General features: G+C 53.4%; 3 protein-coding genes across 3 annotated transcripts; all 3 read right to left on the reverse strand.

Moving 5' to 3' along the window:
* Positions 1–126: 126 nt before the first annotated feature.
* N7510_005003 (histone acetyltransferase TRA1) lies at positions 127–11,954 on the reverse strand (the record flags this gene model as incomplete). The annotated part of the gene is made up of 4 exons (XM_056976929.1): positions 127–810; positions 862–11,613; positions 11,669–11,826; positions 11,903–11,954. The coding sequence occupies 4 exons, from the start codon at positions 11,952–11,954 to the stop codon at positions 127–129; spliced, it is 11,646 nt and encodes a 3,881-aa protein (XP_056836885.1).
* Positions 11,955–12,961: 1,007 nt separating this feature from the next.
* On the reverse strand, positions 12,962–13,180 carry N7510_005004 (uncharacterized protein; the record flags this gene model as incomplete). The annotated part of the gene is made up of 2 exons (XM_056976930.1): positions 12,962–13,124; positions 13,161–13,180. 2 exons carry the CDS (start codon positions 13,178–13,180, stop codon positions 12,962–12,964), a joined length of 183 nt encoding a protein of 60 aa, XP_056836886.1.
* A 93-nt stretch (positions 13,181–13,273) lies between these two features.
* On the reverse strand, positions 13,274–15,602 carry N7510_005005 (protein phosphatase 2A regulatory subunit RTS1; the record flags this gene model as incomplete). Its single annotated transcript, XM_056976931.1, has 6 exons — positions 13,274–13,634; positions 13,699–13,997; positions 14,051–14,404; positions 14,455–15,054; positions 15,123–15,473; positions 15,579–15,602. The coding sequence occupies 6 exons, from the start codon at positions 15,600–15,602 to the stop codon at positions 13,274–13,276; spliced, it is 1,989 nt and encodes a 662-aa protein (XP_056836887.1).
* Between the last annotated feature and the right edge of the window lie 1,301 nt (positions 15,603–16,903).

The raw sequence follows: 16,903 nt of genomic DNA on the forward strand, positions 1-16,903 counted from the left end.
TGCTCCTCCCCGAAGCGCTATGCGAGAAAGAAATCCACTCCGAAGAGCTGCGCCCAAGAACTAACTAACCCGCTCAAATACGACCCCTCGTCCATGCAGAAAGAAAACACGGCTCAGAAGCAATCATTACAGATAAGGCATCCACAAAGCATCGCACGACGCCAGGTGCTGGGGGTTGACCGCCTTGGAGATCAAATCGATCGTGGTCTGGTTGGCAGGCAGGTTACCCTCCGGCGGGCTGGCGAGGCTGACGGCGCGGTTGACGATGATCTCGCTATTGTTGTAGACCAGGTCGCGCAGCTGTGGCACCGGGAGGACACCACGGTGCTGCGCTGTTGCCCAGAACATCATCTCGTCACGCACGAAGACGCTGAGCTGCTGCTCCAGTTCGTGGCGCGGTTCCGTCAGGCAGCGAGCGATCGCCATCATGGCACACGCGAACAGGCCCTCGGTGGCAATGGGGCCCAGGAGTGTCTGGATGTTCGGCGTGAAGCGGAAGGGAACTTGCTCCGGGTTGTAGAAGAACGCCTTGGCCGGGTTGATGGTTGGGATCAACTCGGCACCCCAGATGTCGCCAGTCGAGCGAGAGATCAGGATCTTGTTCGGGTAGCGGTTGCCAATGTGCATCACGTAGGTCATGAAGGCAACGGCTGCGTACTGGTAGGCGAACTGCCGCCGGAAGAGCCAGAAGTCCGAGAAGTTGGGGTAGACCTGCTGGAAATATTCCAACACCACAGTACTGGGAACCCATTTGTCCTGGATTGCGGTCAGGATCTCAGTGCGGAGAACCTGTTGCTGATCGGGCGTGCGCTGGGAGAAATTAGCTGCTGTCCTAGAGAGTGGAGTTGGGAGTGAACATACATTCTGCTTCGTTTCTGCCAGAGAACGCATCCGGTCCATTGTGAACAGCACCGGCTCATCTTTGTTCATGCCAACTCGTCGGCAGTAGTCCTCGTAAATGCCTTGCATGGAGATATACGACGAATCGTCACGGACCAGGCGAATGTGTGGCGCAAGCGGCACCATCAGCGGCAAGTGGAAGTACAGATTCCGCCGTCGGCTCTCCTTGCGTTTCGCCAGCAATCCATTGAAGATGCGGAACAATTGAAGAATCCGTTCCTCACGCCGACAGTGACGTGCCGCCGGGTGTTGGACGGCGAAAGCATGAACGCTTCCGTCGTGTCCACGGATCTTCAGGCGACGATGGCAGACACCAATACCCCGGACCAAGTCAACGTCCGGAAGGAAGCGGTCGATGCGGACGAAATCCTGGTTCTTGTCCTTGTGCAAGAGGTATTGTCCTGGCACCTCGACTTCGTCGAATTTGAGGAAACGGAACTCGCTCAAATGCGGCGAGTAGGACTCTAAGAATCCGGACTGAGCCCGGCGGTCGAGCTTCTCCTCAAATTTGTCACGCCAGCGACGCAGTTTCTGAATGTACTCGTGCATGGTCGGCTTCTTGACCACAAAGTCTGCCTCGAAAGATTTGCGGATGTGCGCAGGGAGAATGGTCTCTGCGAATCGGGTGATATTGGCTTCAGTCGCAGATGGCAGCTTGAAGTCCTGCGCATATGATCCAGGCATACGTCCCACGTAAGCCAACCCATCGTTCAGGAGAGCAACAATGAGACGGTAAGCATCCTCGTCGGGCGGGCACTTGAAGTTCTTGTGGATCTGGTCGACCATCGTCTCCATCGACAAGGCGAGCAAGGGGAAGGCGGTTTTGAGTCCCGACATGATCTCGTCTGAGTACTCCCATGGTTTCTTGAGCGGTTCCTTCTCTCCCTCCGCCGTCGCGGCGGGTTGATTCTGCTGCGGGGTTCCATTCGGCCCCGGCGCTTGCAGGTTGCCCTGCTGCTGTTGGTTTGGAGTCTGGCCAGCTTGGGGTTGACTGGGACTTTGGCCCTGGCCCTGACGTGGTGATTGCTGCACTTGAGCTGGACGCTGTGCCGGTGACTGGCTCTGCGGCGGCTGTGCGGGAGTCTGCGCAACTACTGGAGAGCCCGCGTTCTGAATGGCCGGAGACGCGCTGGTTGCTGTCTGTGTTTTCTGGATGGGCGATCCATCGGCAGCAGGGGCCTTGGTACTTGGCGAAGAGCCCTGTTGTTGCTGCTGCTGTTGTCTGTTTCGGTTCATCTTCTGGTCATGCTGCTTCTTGATGCTCAGCATATCCTCTCTGTTCGTACGAAGCAGGAAGAAGAGCGCCTGCGGGTACAGCTTGGCGATCTTCACGAGAACAGCCTTGCAAAGGCGCGCCTCGCGGTGGGACAGACTGGTGAGAAGTTGCGGGATGAAAGTTATCCAGTACCAGACCGGGGTATCTCCCTTGAAGTTCTCGAACGCACTTGCAATCTTGCCTTCGTCGTTATCCAGACTGAGAAGCCAAAGAATACGACTGAGCAATTTCCGCGACTTGGCACTCTTGTAGAGACCAGCCGCTTCGAGATAACAGCTGACCGCATTGCTGGCCAACTCATAGTCCGTTGGATCAGCCTTGAAACGTTGGTCACTGTACTGACCCCATTCAGACCAGGCCTTGGCAAGTCGCAGATCGTAGTAGAGAGCGACACCAAACGCTTCATTCGCCTCATTAACATGGTCGAGTTTGGCAAGGAACATGCCTTTCAACGTGTAGAATTCAGCCTTTTGCTGTGGCCCGAAGTAATTGAGATTGGTGTTGTTGATCACATCGAGTCCACTGTTGAGCTCCTTCGGGTTCTGGTAGTGGCACTTGGCCTGCTCGCGCAGCTTGAGGAAGGCCTCCTGGATCTCGATGTTCGGCAGCGTGTAGATGCGGCTGAGCTGGTTGATACAGACCTCCGGCATCTGGTGCTTTCGTGCGACGTGGGCGAAACGGTTGATGATCCAGGCAGTCTCATGGTATCCGCGGTATGCATAAGAGTTGCTGGCGACGTTGTTTGTCTGAGGGGGCAACAGGCTGAGGTACGTGCCGTTGATAAGCTGGAAGATATGCTGACGCCAAGTGACAAGATCTTGCCAGGTGTTGATGTCGTCCCAGAGGTTGGGCAACCGATCACGCCAGGTTCCAAGAAGCAGTTTCAACTCCGCAGACTTGGTATCCAGATTCCGCTCGTTGGTCTGAGACAAGCTGCCGCAAATATGGCTGGCATCGTGCAGCTCAACCAATAGCTGGAAATGTTGCAGAATAGGAATGTGGGCGTTCGTGATGCGCTTCGGCAGCTGCAACCATTTGCGGATTGAAAGCTGAATAGACTCATCGCAGACCGTGTTGAAATCCTGCAGACCCTCCTTCTTCGTGTGGTATTGGAGAAGAGCCATAAAGGCTTGGAAGAAGGTGCGCCGCGGCGTGGGGGCGTCGGAGACAGACTTGATCAAAGACTCGAGCTGTTCGCGGTTCCCTTCGCTCTGCCAGTTTTCGATATTCCTCCAGGCTGCCTCCAGCAGAAGATCGTTCAGGTTCTCATGCTTGGCGAAATCACTAAGGATCTCCCATTGCTGAAGCTTCTGAGCGCAGATTAACCAGTGATCTTCCCATACGAAATATTCACCCTGCGAGAATGGCATGGCACCAGAGCGCGCCTTGATCTGTGCATTCTCGTAGAGCTGCTGAGACTTATCCCACATCCCCTGTTGTTCGTAAGAAAGTGCAGCATTGGTCTCAACAAACTTGCAACGACGTCGCCAAGTTCCATAAAAGAAGTCGTCTTCCTGCAAGCCCGAATAGACCTCGACAAGTGCATCCAGGTTGCTCTCACGGACGGTCGGTGTATCAATGATCGGGTTGATGGCACTCTCCTCCAGATATGTCGCGGCAGTGTACCAAGCGTCATAGGTACGGCTGAGGTATTTCATGACATGAGGAGGGATCTTGAACCGTGGACGGGCACGCACAGCACCCTCAAGAAGAGCCTGCACGACATTAGGGCGCTTGTCCAGTTGTCTCTGATGGTACTCCCGCGTAAGCAAGTTGACCATGCCCTTCTCAAGGTCGATCCGATCTTCCTTGGACAACGTGGACCAGAAGAGAGGGAAGAGGGTAGTCCATAATTTGTAGGCAACAGAGGAATCGGTGTGCTGCAGCTGAATCAAAGGCTCCACCAAGTCGCGAACCCGGACATCGCCAATGTCAGACATGAACCGTCTGCGCTCAGCAACGAAGGTCTCCAGCTGATCATCGACCATGATATCCGACTTCCTGGGATCCTTGTCACCGCTGCCAAAAAGGAATGAAATAGGATACAACGTGAAGTCAGCCGGATTCAAGCGAGCGCTGGTGTTCATATCGACACATCCAAGGACCAACTGGGACGCCTGAGAAAGCCAGAAAGAGTCAGCAAGAGTATCCCAGTTCTGGCAAGTGAGCACATAGCTCAAGCGCGAGCTAGCCAGCCGAGTCAAACTTCGATCAAAGATCCGCATGAAGCGGCTCCGCATCTCAACATCTTGCGCTCTTGTGCCAATCAGGAAAGCATGCTCCAACCGGACAGTCAGCTCGGTGCGGGTGATCTTCGAGTCTTCGTAAATTCGGATGACAAGATCGAGGAACTTCTTCAGCATCGTCTGGTCGGGCCGAGATTCAAATAGCAGCATCTTGTGTAGAACCGCCGTCTTCTCCTTCAATGTCGGCCACGATTCGGTCGAGTGGAAGATCCAAGACTCCGTCATGCCCAGAACCTTGCTGCACAACTTGATGTTCTGCGACCGCTCCACAAGCTGTGCCAGCACGCTGAGGAAGGGCCGCCGCTGATCACCGAGATGAGACATGCGCACAGAGATTAGTTCAATCGTCTTGAAGATGAGGTCCACGCCGATCTCAAACTCCTGCTGATCTGGAACTCCTTCGGAAGGCTTTGCACCTTGCTGGGGCTGTCCGCCATTCTGGTTGTTGGCGGCGGTGGCGGCGGGGGTGGTAGTAGAGGCAGCAACATGTTCCTTGGCAAGCTTCTGGGAGAAAGCCTTCATCACCGCCGGAATATGTGCGTCAATCTCAGAGGGCTTATTCTTGGAAAGCGTCCAGAGGGTATTTAGACTTGAAACGTAGTTGCTGGCAGATAGAGTCTCCGTGGCTATCGCAGAAAGATATGTGGAAAATTCCGAAGCTGAACCCTCGGTGTCCATGGCATCTTCGTCGTCAGGTTGTTCATCTGGGATAGCGTCAAGAACACGGCGCACGGGAGGCGGCAATTTGATTGGAATCTCCATCTCATCCTCCAATCCGTGCAAGCAGTCTTGGATCTCCGGATTATCCGATTTCAAAGGCTTCTCAAAAAGCTTCTGAACGGTTTGGAGACGAGCCGTGATCCATTCATTCGGTTTGCCGGCCAGCAGCACCCGCAAGACCTGCAAAGTGTTCACCATGGCAGTGATATGTTTCTCGTCTGGTTTATCTGCCTTTTCTCCTGAGAGGATAGGCTCCGTCACCTTCTGATAAAGGTCAATATCGAGGTCGCCCCAATATTCCGGTGAGAGCAGGCTTCGCAGCAGGTTGGTAGCTTTGATGATCATTTCGCCAGTATGAACGAGTGGCTGCTGTTTGGAGGAGGGCAATTCACGAATTTTTGAAGCCGGGACCAAGAAGCGTTCTGGAATGGTAGTGATGAAGGTGATGAGATACTTCGTCAAAGCCGCCCGGAGATCAGGAGGAACGGTGTATTCTGAACGACCGCTCGGAGGAGCGAAAGTAGAGGATGCTGGAGATGCCGATGCTCCCTGAACATCCTCAAGCTTGCGCTTCTTCGCATTTGGCGATTCCATAGGCCCCGGGGGCACGCTCGAGCGGCTGGAATCAGCGCCGCCTTTGACTCGCTTTTCTTCCCAGTGCCAGATCAAACCAATCAGATTGAGTGCGAGCTTTTTGCTGTCGTTAGACGTGTTCGGTGGGCCCGCGATCTTGATCAGAGATGGCACAATGAGAGGGACAAAATGCTCTCTTGACTCGTAGAAGAGATCCGGCTGTCGTACTAAGAATTGGAAGATGCTCATCACCTGCTGCAGATTCGCGGTTTCTTCGGCTAGGATACGACGGGGCCACTTCGCCCACAACGGGTACCGCGCCTCTGCCCCTTGGTTTCCGCTTGTCCTTGTTGGAAGCACAGGAGCCAATACATCGAGAGCCTGAGTGACGAGGGCTCTACCTTCGTTCTGGTGAGCCCTCAGCAAGGCGACATAGACCTGGATCACGATCTTGAACGGTGTCTCGTAGTGAGCAATGAAGTAGCTGATCAGGACATATGCACCGTATTTGTTGATAATATCCTCGAGGCGAATGTAATTCCAAGCAAACTTGATGATGTCTTTGCGGGAGTCCTGCACCGTTTGAGAATGGTACTTGATCAACAAGGCAGAAAGCTGAAGCAGTTCCATGCGCGAATGGTCTACTCCAGCTTGGCTCGACTCCTCGCTGATGTCGGCTAGCTGGGGCTTCCACAGGCGGCTTTGGATGGACTCGGTCATGCTCCTGTCCATAAGCTTCGGGGTGTTTGGCGAGCTGTTCCACGTAGTTTGCACGTCCATGGCAAAAATGGGATTGACGAGATTGCGGAACGCGTACGTCTTGGTCCTCTGAGAGCAGGCGCGTTGACCATAGAGATCGAGACAGCGCATGATGACGGAACGGCGGTAGTCAATCGACTCGTTCGTGATGATGTGGCGGTAGATGAACTTAGGAAGCGCCAGCGTACGCTTCAATTCATCCGCAGACAATCCGTCAATGACCTCAAACAAGAAGTCCAGGTCATGCGTGGCTTCGGTCAGGTAGGTCGTGAACACGTCCATCAATTGGTCTTCAGCCTGCTCCACCCTGAGTCGCTCATCCGTCGGCAGACTGTCACTTCGAAGCTTGCGCTCCAACTCTCGGCCGGAGGTTAGAAGCTTGGTCCTCAAATCCGCATGTGAAACCAGCCAATTCTTGGTGGAGCTGTAGGAACAGACGGAGTGTGCCACGTAGATACCGTTGATGGCAGCAGTGTTCTTGCCTTCGGTCGACTCCTGCGGGAAGGCGGCATTGGAAAACCCTTCGGAGTCGGCGACCACGGCATTGCGCAATGCTTCACTCTCAGGATCAGCCAGAAGTTGTCCGAAGAAGCGCCCGAATCGCTCATCATTGAAGCGAGCAAAGAAGAATGCGAGACTCTCTTTCGGATAGCGATTGAGATACTTAACAAGGGGCTTTCGGAAGGGGCTGTGAGATGTTCTTCGCAGCTTCGTCTCAAGGTCCAGAACTTTGTTGACAATGTGCTCCATAAAGGAAGTGGCCGCTGAGGGGAGAAGATGGAAGATGTTAAAAATGGCGGCGACAATCTTCATGGCCGGGTTCTGTTCCACAAGGCTGAACGAGACTTTCTGCAACACAGTATCATCCGCAATGACCTTCATATGATCAAGCAGACGCGCACCAATCTCAACCTTGAAGTAATTCGTAAGCAAGGTCAAGAGTCGGGCAAGGCCGTCCAGACCCGCAACACTCAGACGCTTGGGATCCTGCAGGTTCATCAAGATAGGACGCAGGCCATTTTGAAGCAAGTCCTTGGGAAGCTTGTTGGTCTGCGTCAGGACATCTCTCAATCCAGCATTCGCAGCATCAATGACTTCGGGTGACCGAGAGTATAACGATTTGAAGAAGACGGAGATGATGCGCGCACGACTCGTGTTTTGAGGGGTGTTGGCAAACTCTTGGAAGCTCATTGCCATAGACAAGAGGCGAAGGCAGGCAACCCGCAAGTTAACAATCATCTCAGCGTTCTTGAACTCGTTCGGCTTGGACGCAAGAGATTCGTCATCAGCGTCGGCCAGGGCGAGAGACTCCAGCATCAGTCGATTAAGCGGCTCATTAAAAGTGACGATGTCGTTATGAAGACCCAGGCAGTAGGTAATAGCATCGATGAAGCCAATCTGCGATGGAAAAGGCAGAGCGCGCAAGGGTTTGTTGAAGATCGACTGGAGGAGGCGATCTCTCACAGGATAAATGAGCTCATGGACTTCGCAGCCAAGTTCCTCCTTCAGGGTTATGAAGCAGCGGCGAGAGGTTTCGCGGACATGTTTATTCATATGTCCCAGCTCATAAACGAAGAAGCCGCAGAGAGTGAGAAGGCGACTCTTCTCATTCTTCAAATCATCTTTGGGCATGAGTTTGCCGCACTTTTGCAGAATCAAGCTAATGGTATCCTGCGACTGGATGCGCGTCGAAGCGGGGAGATCGGCAGGCGTGTCCTTGATGACATACATCAGAGCCCGTGAAAATTCAAAATGCCGTTCGTAGAGCCAAGACTCTCCAAGGTCCAGCTTGGTCGCAAGGAGATTGATACCAAGGCTGCCACCTGCTTTCGTAAACCACTCCTCGCTGTGGCAGCTGTGGCAGAAGACACGGCCCAGGTGCTGGAAGAACACGAGTTTAGAAGCCTTCTCAGGAGCACCAAAGATGACAGTGGCAGCATCCTTGACGATCAGCATGACCTTCTCGGCAGCTTCGCGAACGTGAATATTGTCCGAGGAGAGGCAGTCAACAATGGCCTCCGCCAGGATTCGGGAATCAATGTTCACGGGGCCTTCTCCATTGGCCACATCAAAGGGCTTGCGGCTGTGTCGAGCTTGAGCAAGAGCCCGACCGACCTCGACGACGGTGAAATGCTTGCAAACATCCGCTACGAAAGCAGTTGCTGTTTGCTCGAGATCTGGAATCGTAGTGGCGAAGATACAAGCTTTGATAAGCTTCTTCACAATTGCTTCCTGTGCAAGTTTCTTCGGAATAGATGCTGATCGCTCGGACTTGTCGAGGATATCGGGCATAGGGCCGGCCTTGTTTTCAAACAGGTCGTTTGCATGCAACCGAATCAAGGATGCCAAGTCATCGGGGAGGTTCTCATACCCAATCTGGAGTTTGAGATGAGAACTGAGCATGCGGTAAGCCTGCTGCTTGTAATAGGCGTCTGAATCCTTGGCAGAAGCCGTCTTCGGAACCTCCATGAGTTTGGCAATCGCAAGGTCAATTCCAATATCCACCGGGAAAGGCCGCTTCTCGCTGGGGCCAATTAACCGAATATCGAAGCTCGGGTTGTCGTCGGAGTACTGCTCGAATGACAACTCAGGTGGGTGGTTGAGGAACTTCCTGTTACGGCCACCGAGCTTGCCCAGGATCCGCATTGTCGTGTGCGCATGGAAATGGTTGTATGGTTGAGGGCGCAAGTGGTCCCAGAGAGCGGTCATCAACTCATCCATAATAGGAGCCATGATTGGATCAAGGTAATCTGCAGTAAGGTTGTCCACACAAAGCTCGAGAGTACGTAAGCCCTGGCCAACGAGGTCCGAATCGGCGCGCAAAGCCACAACAATTGGGCGCATCAAGTAACTGAGATGAGGAAGAAGATGACTCAGTCGGGCTGGCACAGTAAGAGTGAGTTCGACATAAAGGTCACGCTCTTGCGGCTTTCGAGCTGCAAGCAACAGGTTGTTGAAGGTCTCAAGGAGCATCTCCAGGAGCGGGAGGATTTCCTTGTAGAGAAGCTCGAACCGTCCACCACCGATGCTCCGGAAGAGTGATCGCAGGAGGAGGAAGTAGTTCATGGGTTCCTCAGCGGTGACCGACAATTCGATACACTTGGTGACGATCTTCGTGACATGGGGATGAAGCACCTGCTCGTTCTGGACAGAGAAGAGCGTCACAGCCATGAAAGAGAGCTTGAACATCCTCAACAGGATTTTGGCTTTTGTCATGTCAGACGTCCCAACTTCGTGGATGCGTTCCATAAGGTATTGCAGTACCATTCCCGAGAATGCCGGTGAAGTCGCCTCACTGGCCAGGAAGAACTGCGGGAGGTGAAGCAGAGCACCATGCTCAAACATAAGTTCATGCAAATAAGGTATTTCAGAGTGAAAAACCTCATGGAATGTCGCCGTGTCGATGCAATGGAAGACGGTGCCGAAGCTTTCCAGAAGCTCCTTCTCCTCGCGCGACATGGGCGCAGTGTATTGACTGGCAAGGAAATCGAATGGGGAGGAGTAATTGACTTCCGGGGGAGATTGGTCAACGCCATAGTAGCGGAACACACGAGCACCTTCGTGGAAAAGCTTCTTGATCACTCGGACTTCCTCGGCATTGTACCCATAGGAAACTTCTGACCAATTGATCGGGACACTGTTCGGATCGATCTGAATGTCATCCGGGTTGCAATTCTTCAACTGATGGAAGATGTTTTTCAACCCGTTGATCAGGTTCTTGAAGAGGAAGATGTTGTCCGAAACAGGGTCTCCACCTCGATCACGAGGGCTGGAAGTCTTGATAGGAGACGCCGAGAAAATATCGATCTCGTCCCAGTCCGGTGGCTGATCCTTCTCGGCAAGGTAGTTCTCCGCATGAGGCTCGGTGTCTTTCTTATAGGCCTTGTAGTGCTTGGATACCTTGACCGCGTTGGTGAACTGGTGGTTCATGGAAGCAAACTTGTCACCGATTGCATCCAGGATCATGATCAAGAAATAACGAGCTTCCTGCTTGTCCTCGAGTTTTGAAATCTTCTCTGCCATATTCAGAAGCAACTTCGCGCTCATTGTCTGGAAGCTCGTGCCCGGGAAGTCATCGTGCAGGTTCTTGGTATACACCTCAACCGTTCGCCGGATCTGGTCGCGAGTGAGGTGGTCGCGCACATGATGGATGAGATCAGCGAGCATGCTGTAAGCCAGCGGCCGCATGGTCTCGTAGACAGTGAGGCCATCACCGATGAGAGTCCGTTCATCCAGAAGCTCGTCGATCTTTTCGAGGAAGATCTTGCGGTAGTTGAAGTTGATGATGTGGCGAATGGCAACCAACAGCTCCTTCCTTGCTCCGGACTTCTCACGCGGACAATCCTGAAGAAGCCGCACCACCACCGATGGAAGCGTCGGGAGGAAATCTTGGAGTTGATGAGCATACAGACGTAGAAGATACGCCAAGAAGCTCATCGTCTTCACTTGGGCGGTGATGAATTCCCCAAATGCGGCCCTGTTTTTGATTTCCTTACACACGCCGGTGAAGATCGTGCCCTGCGCGGCAGCATCCGCATGCGCCTTCTCCTGCGGCTTCGCTTGCAGCAGCAAGATAGTCTTGATGAGTGGCACAAAGAGCTTGACATTGGCCGATACGGATGCGCGGTGAGTTTGGAAGATCGAGACGACGATGATGGGGCACTCGGCGAGGACCTTGAACGACTGCATGCCCTTGAGGATGACATTGCTTAGCTGCTGCTGGTCGGGATTTCCCAGGTCTACCACAGATGCTGCAGGTGAGTTTGGCCGAGGCGACTGAAAGTTCTGGGCGGTGGTGTTCGGCGTGGAAGGCATGCCAGAGGGTGTGGCTTGGTTGGGGCTATCGAAGGTATCCCGAACCACCTGCTCCATGGTCTGGAACATCTCCTGGATAAGCTCTAGGAACGGTTGTACCCGCTGTGCTGTCGCTTTGGCCTGGTTGCGCTCCAAATCCATGATTGTCTTCATACACAGGACGGCATTATCTTCGTTTTCGATCCGGACGAGATCCATCAGCAGGTCGACCATGTCGGCGGCGTAGGGTTCAACGTCTGGAGAAGCCATTGGTAGCCGGTGGAGGGTCTCGAGGATACAGTTTCGTAGTTTCTGGGAGAGGGCATAATAGTTAGTTACACCGACCTGCACATGAATCGACGGCGCACCAGCCGTCGACAAAATCAGTCATGATGCATACCTGTTCATAAGACAAGCTCAAGAAGACCGGATCCCCCTTCAAAATGGCCTTGAACACCGGCCACAGTTTTGCCAGAAAGACGGGGTAGTTGGCACCGGAGCATAGTGGTTCAATGCTATCTCGTAGCTCGGTTGCGACATTGGCTCTCACTTTGACTTCTGCAGTGGAGAGAGAAAGATGGTCAATTTCGCGATCAATAATATCTTTCATCGGGTGCAGATGCTGCCAACATACCCAGCTTTTCATCCCCCAGCTTGCTGGCGTAGATGTCGATATTTCGCTCCATGATCGCGAGGAACGCCCTCGACAGGGCCGGTGACTAGGAAAAAAAGACTGCAATTACGGCCAGGCCCAGTGGCCGGCTAAGAAGTGTAAAGCCCGCGCAGTCCTTTGGGTGATTCACATGCGGGATTGTAGAGGTGGTGGAAGCTGGCCGCAGCTCGTTCGACAAATTGGTCAAAGATCGTTCGTCAGGACAGCGAGGAAAGCACGCGGAGGAGGACTTTGGGGGGTATCGTCAAATCATTCAAAAGGAAGAGTCGGGTCCATTGAAAGAAGGCGATGGACGGGCAAAAAGGAGAGGACGTGAATACCCCGTGGGGGAGGGAAGAGAGGATTGAAATGCGCGCGACTCACGCCTAGCAGCCGGAGCGAGAAGAGCCCTCTGGAGCAGAGGGCCTGGGGTCCGTCGAAAATGCTTAGTCAGTTCCTCTGCTAGGCCCGATTGGGTTAGCGCGGTGGAGCGGTAGTTGTTCCGGCCGAAGGACTACTCCTTTGAGGTACAGACCGAGCGATGAGAGATGTTCCCAGTCCATGAGGAATGGCCTCTTACAACGGCACCGCTAAAGTCTACGCACGCAGGCTGATCCAAGGCGTCATCATATCGGAGTACAGGTCTAATAGAAGAGAAAACACAACGAAAAAAAAGTAGTCAACTCTCAACACGAAGAAGCCCACCGACAGTCAAAAAGTCAGCGGATGAAAATAACGCCATTCGCACCCTGTTTTCCAGACCCGAACACGGTTCTAAGACTCAATCCAACTCAAGAGGGCCGCTCGGGGATCACACGCTCAATGGAGCCGACCACGGAAAGAGAAGATCAAAAAAAGGCCATGTACACAAAAGGAAAATGAGAAACATCAAACAGGCACAGGGGAAGGGGGGCATCACGGTGCATAGATACCGCAGGAAAGTCAAGACACAAAGAAAAGAAAAGAAGAAAAAACCATCGTTGTAGCCCATAGTCGCTATGCCATCGTCGCAGGAGAAAATCAACGCAAGTCACATATCCATCAATAGCCTCCGAGGCGATTACTTGGTCGAGTTGCTGCGATGCAAGATCTGTACATTGGTGGCACTGGTCCCGCTACCGACCGATCGTCGTCGAGGGCGAATCTCGCTGCCGCTTCCGCTCCGTCGTCTCCGTGTGCCACGAATGGAGCCACGGCGTCGTGTCTGGAGCAAACGGACGTTCCCACGTTAGAAAATCACGCTTGCTGAGGAAGGGTCATGGTTTCTTAGCAAAAAGACAAAATACAGGGGCAGTGAAGCCCGACAGAGGGGGGACAAGCCGCAAGGGGATACACAAATTCTCGAAACCATTATTAACAGAGATCATCAAAACTCACCGAGTTAGGAGTACCCTCTCGGGACGGTCGCTCCTTCGTTGTATCGGAATCCTCCTGCAATTTCAGGGTATTCAATCGTTTTTGGCTTTCGTGGGTCATAGCCTCCACCTCGTCGATAGCCTCGGGCACATCAACGACGGGAGCTGGTGGAGGTGGGACGCCATTCTTCCGGTCCTTGGCTTGTTCCTCGATCTTGTCCCAGCGACTCAAGCGAGTCTTTTCACGTTGGTCGGCATTGTTCTGGTGCTCGGTGTACTCATGAGAGCATTCGTCAAAGAGCTGGGGGTTGATTTCCATGAACATTTTCATGGCATTGTACACCATGCTGTGAATCGTCCTAGAGCGCGAGGGCAGAAGGTCAGTGATCGGAAGAAGACACAGGCAACAAGAGATCCACTAACCGATTCCAGTGTCCCTTGGAGTTTTCATAGAGTGGTGCAAACATGATCGGAAGAATGGTCTCCACATTGTCGCTGACCAGGTTGCAGAAGTATTCGTTGTTCCAGAAGTAAAGCGCGCGTTCGGCAACCTGGAAGTGTGGGCTGGCAACGGACTTGGCCAACTGATTGAAAAGAGGCTCCTGCACTTTGGCGAACTCGGCCGGGTCCATCACCTCAAAGATGTCCTCCACCTCATTCAGGTACATGACCTCCTTAGTGCTGTTCGTCTTGGGCCAGAAGCGCAGCAGACCAAGAACAACCTGCATAGAGCTGTAAGCATAAATCACACAAAAAGAGGCTTCAAAGAGCATACATCTTCCGTCAAAGTGGAGTCCTTTTCCAAGAATTGAACAATGCAATAGGCCAGTTGTGGGTGGTACATGCTCAGGCTCTTCACCTTGTGCATGGGAAGCAGGACGCGGGTCAGGAAGAGCTTGTGTTCCTCCTTGAGCGGCAGCGCGAATCCGTTGATGATAGATCCCAGGATCTCCAACAGCTCGGCAATGCCGTTGTGTCGCTCGGTTTCATACATGAACTGGAAGAAGACGTTGTTGATAGATCGACGAATATATGACCGCAGGTTCAAAAATTTGCCGTAGATACGATGCAATGTCGTCTTGAGAAAGTCACGCTCCCGTGGGTCTTCCGAGTCAAACAGGTCGAGCAACTAAAGAGGATCTTAGCGTTCATCTGTCATCTTAGGAGCAGTCAGCATACCTGAAGGACAAATTGATGGTCGATATATGCTTTGGCGATGTTCGTGTTGAAGTCCTGGCTCTCAATAAACCTCAGGAAGAACTCATAGACGACCTGGATATGGGGCCAGGCCACTTCCAGTACGGGCTCATCCTCCTCTGGATCAAAGGCTTCGCCTTGGGGTGTCATAGGAGGAGGAATGGGTCGAAATAGGTTCTTGGCGAACATTTCCACCACGCGGGGGTACATGGGCTCTGTGATGACCGACCGATTATTGGCAACGTAATCCAAGAGCTCGTGGAGCGCCAGTCTCTTGATCTCTTTGGACTTCATGTCGGCCGTCGGGTCATTGAAATCGAAGATGATATTGCATTGGTCGATTTTTTGCATGAACAGATCTTGGCGTCGGTTGGGAGGCACTTCATGAAATCCCGGCAGCTTCTCCAATTCTCTCTGGCGCTGATCGGAAATGTCAAATCGCGAGGAGTGCTGGCGCTTGGGGGTGCGAATCCCCTCGGACAGATCTTTAGGAGTGGTCTGAAGACGGTCGAAAACGTGCGATTTTCTAGGAGGCGCCAGGTCTCCGGGCATCGTCTCGGCAGCACCAGGAGGGGGGACATGCTAGGAACAGTCAGTCAAAAATCAGCTACTAGTAATCGAAGCCAGGGTACAGGCAAGAGATAGCTTACCGTGGAACTTGGGCTGATAATCACGCTGGGAGCCATCGTCTGGCCCTGTCTGGTCGGAGTTCCCGGGCCATTGTTCACAGGCTGAACGGCCGCACCGGCCCCCTGGGGGATATAATGTTGAACCGGCGTTCCGGGATGGGCTGCATTGGCAGGTGTTCCTGCGGGAGAAGCATCGTCCGGCGACTTGCCTCGCGCATCATTCAAGGAGGTAGTAGACGAGGTCGGAGTGCCTTGGTTCGGAGATGAAGACTGTTGCGCATGGTGGATGCCGAGGGACGCCTGGGATGAGGAATTGGAGTCTTTCTTTTTCGAGGACTTGTTGGCATCTTTTGCCCGCGACAACTGTTCATGCTGTAGAGAGAGGTGTCAGTCTGAGGGACAGTCGAGCAAGGAGGACTGATGGTGGCGGGGAAGGGGAGTGTGGGCAGATGTGCGCGGAACAGGTGGACAACTCACCACTCTCTGTCGGAATCCCTTCATTGTGACGGCGACGTAGACAGCCACATGTACTCGGCTAGGGTTTTCGGTGCCAGTGCAACCACAGCGCGCTCTAGCCGGAGCTAATTAGGGCGAGGGTGAAGGGGGAAGGCCACTCAGGAGAGCCGCGAGGGGAGGGAGTAGTTTGTATCGGCCTAGTAAAGTAGTCCCGTGAGCCTTGAGAATCACACAATACCAAAAAATGACCGGGGGAGAAATGAAGTTGATTCCTCGCTCGTCGATCACTCAGCCAGAGAGCGGACACATTGCACGGTTCAATTGCACTGGTGTCGGGCCGTCTCACCGGGGCGTGCTGGCAGCAAGCGCACGGGGCCAGACGTTTCCGATGCGGGAAGACAACAACAAGGCGCGGGGGAGTGCTGGTCACGAAACCTACCTCTGTAGTTCCCTGTGTGACAATTGACGTGCCGAGAGCGACGAGTACTGCCGGGACAAAATCAAAGTCGATAGACAACGGAGCTTGGTTCGGCGGTTGTCGTGGAGTGTGTGGGCAGGCTGGGAGCGGGGGGTTCTGACACGCAGACCAGGGGATCAGGGCCTAAGAAGGTGCCCAGGGGGGGAAGCTGGGCAAACGAGACCCGATGAACAGAAGAACGTTCAGAAGGAGGGCGAACTAAATGAGGATGTTGAGGAGTGGTGGTGGTTGAGGGGGAGGGGGAAGGAGTGAAGGTAGAGGGAGAGTGAGTTAGGTGAGTGAGTGAAGGGAAAGGCGGGCTTGCCTCTCCTGGCTGTGATGGCGATGAGTGGGACGCACCCGACCTATATCACACCCTCGACTGGGCCCTACGCGGATGCCTAGGTACTAGTGTTCATACCATCTTCGACTCTTCTACTGTCTCTAGCTTTTATCCTCGCCTACTTCGTCTGGTTTCGTATATTTGGTATGCTTTTTCCCGCTTGTTTCAACTGTGGTTATGTAAGCATCCCCTGCGATGGTCACCTGACTTGGTACTGAGTCTCATGAACTGCATAGTTACAAGACAGGCGACGGCTTAGTACGGACTTCACTGGTCCTGGCCACATTGATATTCAAGGTGGAGATCACTTGCGGAACAGGTTCGAGATGGTACCCTTCGGTGTCTGTGCTCTCTACTCCACTACGATGCATGGATGCTGGGTGGCTTACTCGACCCAATCTCGGTGGAAAGGATTTTGCGGGTAGCTTGCATGGGTTACGGCGTGATGGGAGGCATGATTGGTTTTTGACTTCTCATTATTTGAGAGGTGTGGTGGTGGACATTCTCATAGTAGCGGTGAAGGAAGTATATATATATATCTCTCTG

Source organism: Penicillium lagena (genome assembly GCF_028827675.1).
Source record: "Penicillium lagena strain IBT 129212 chromosome Unknown utg000002l_segment0_segment0, whole genome shotgun sequence".
NCBI lineage: Eukaryota > Fungi > Ascomycota > Eurotiomycetes > Eurotiales > Aspergillaceae > Penicillium > Penicillium lagena.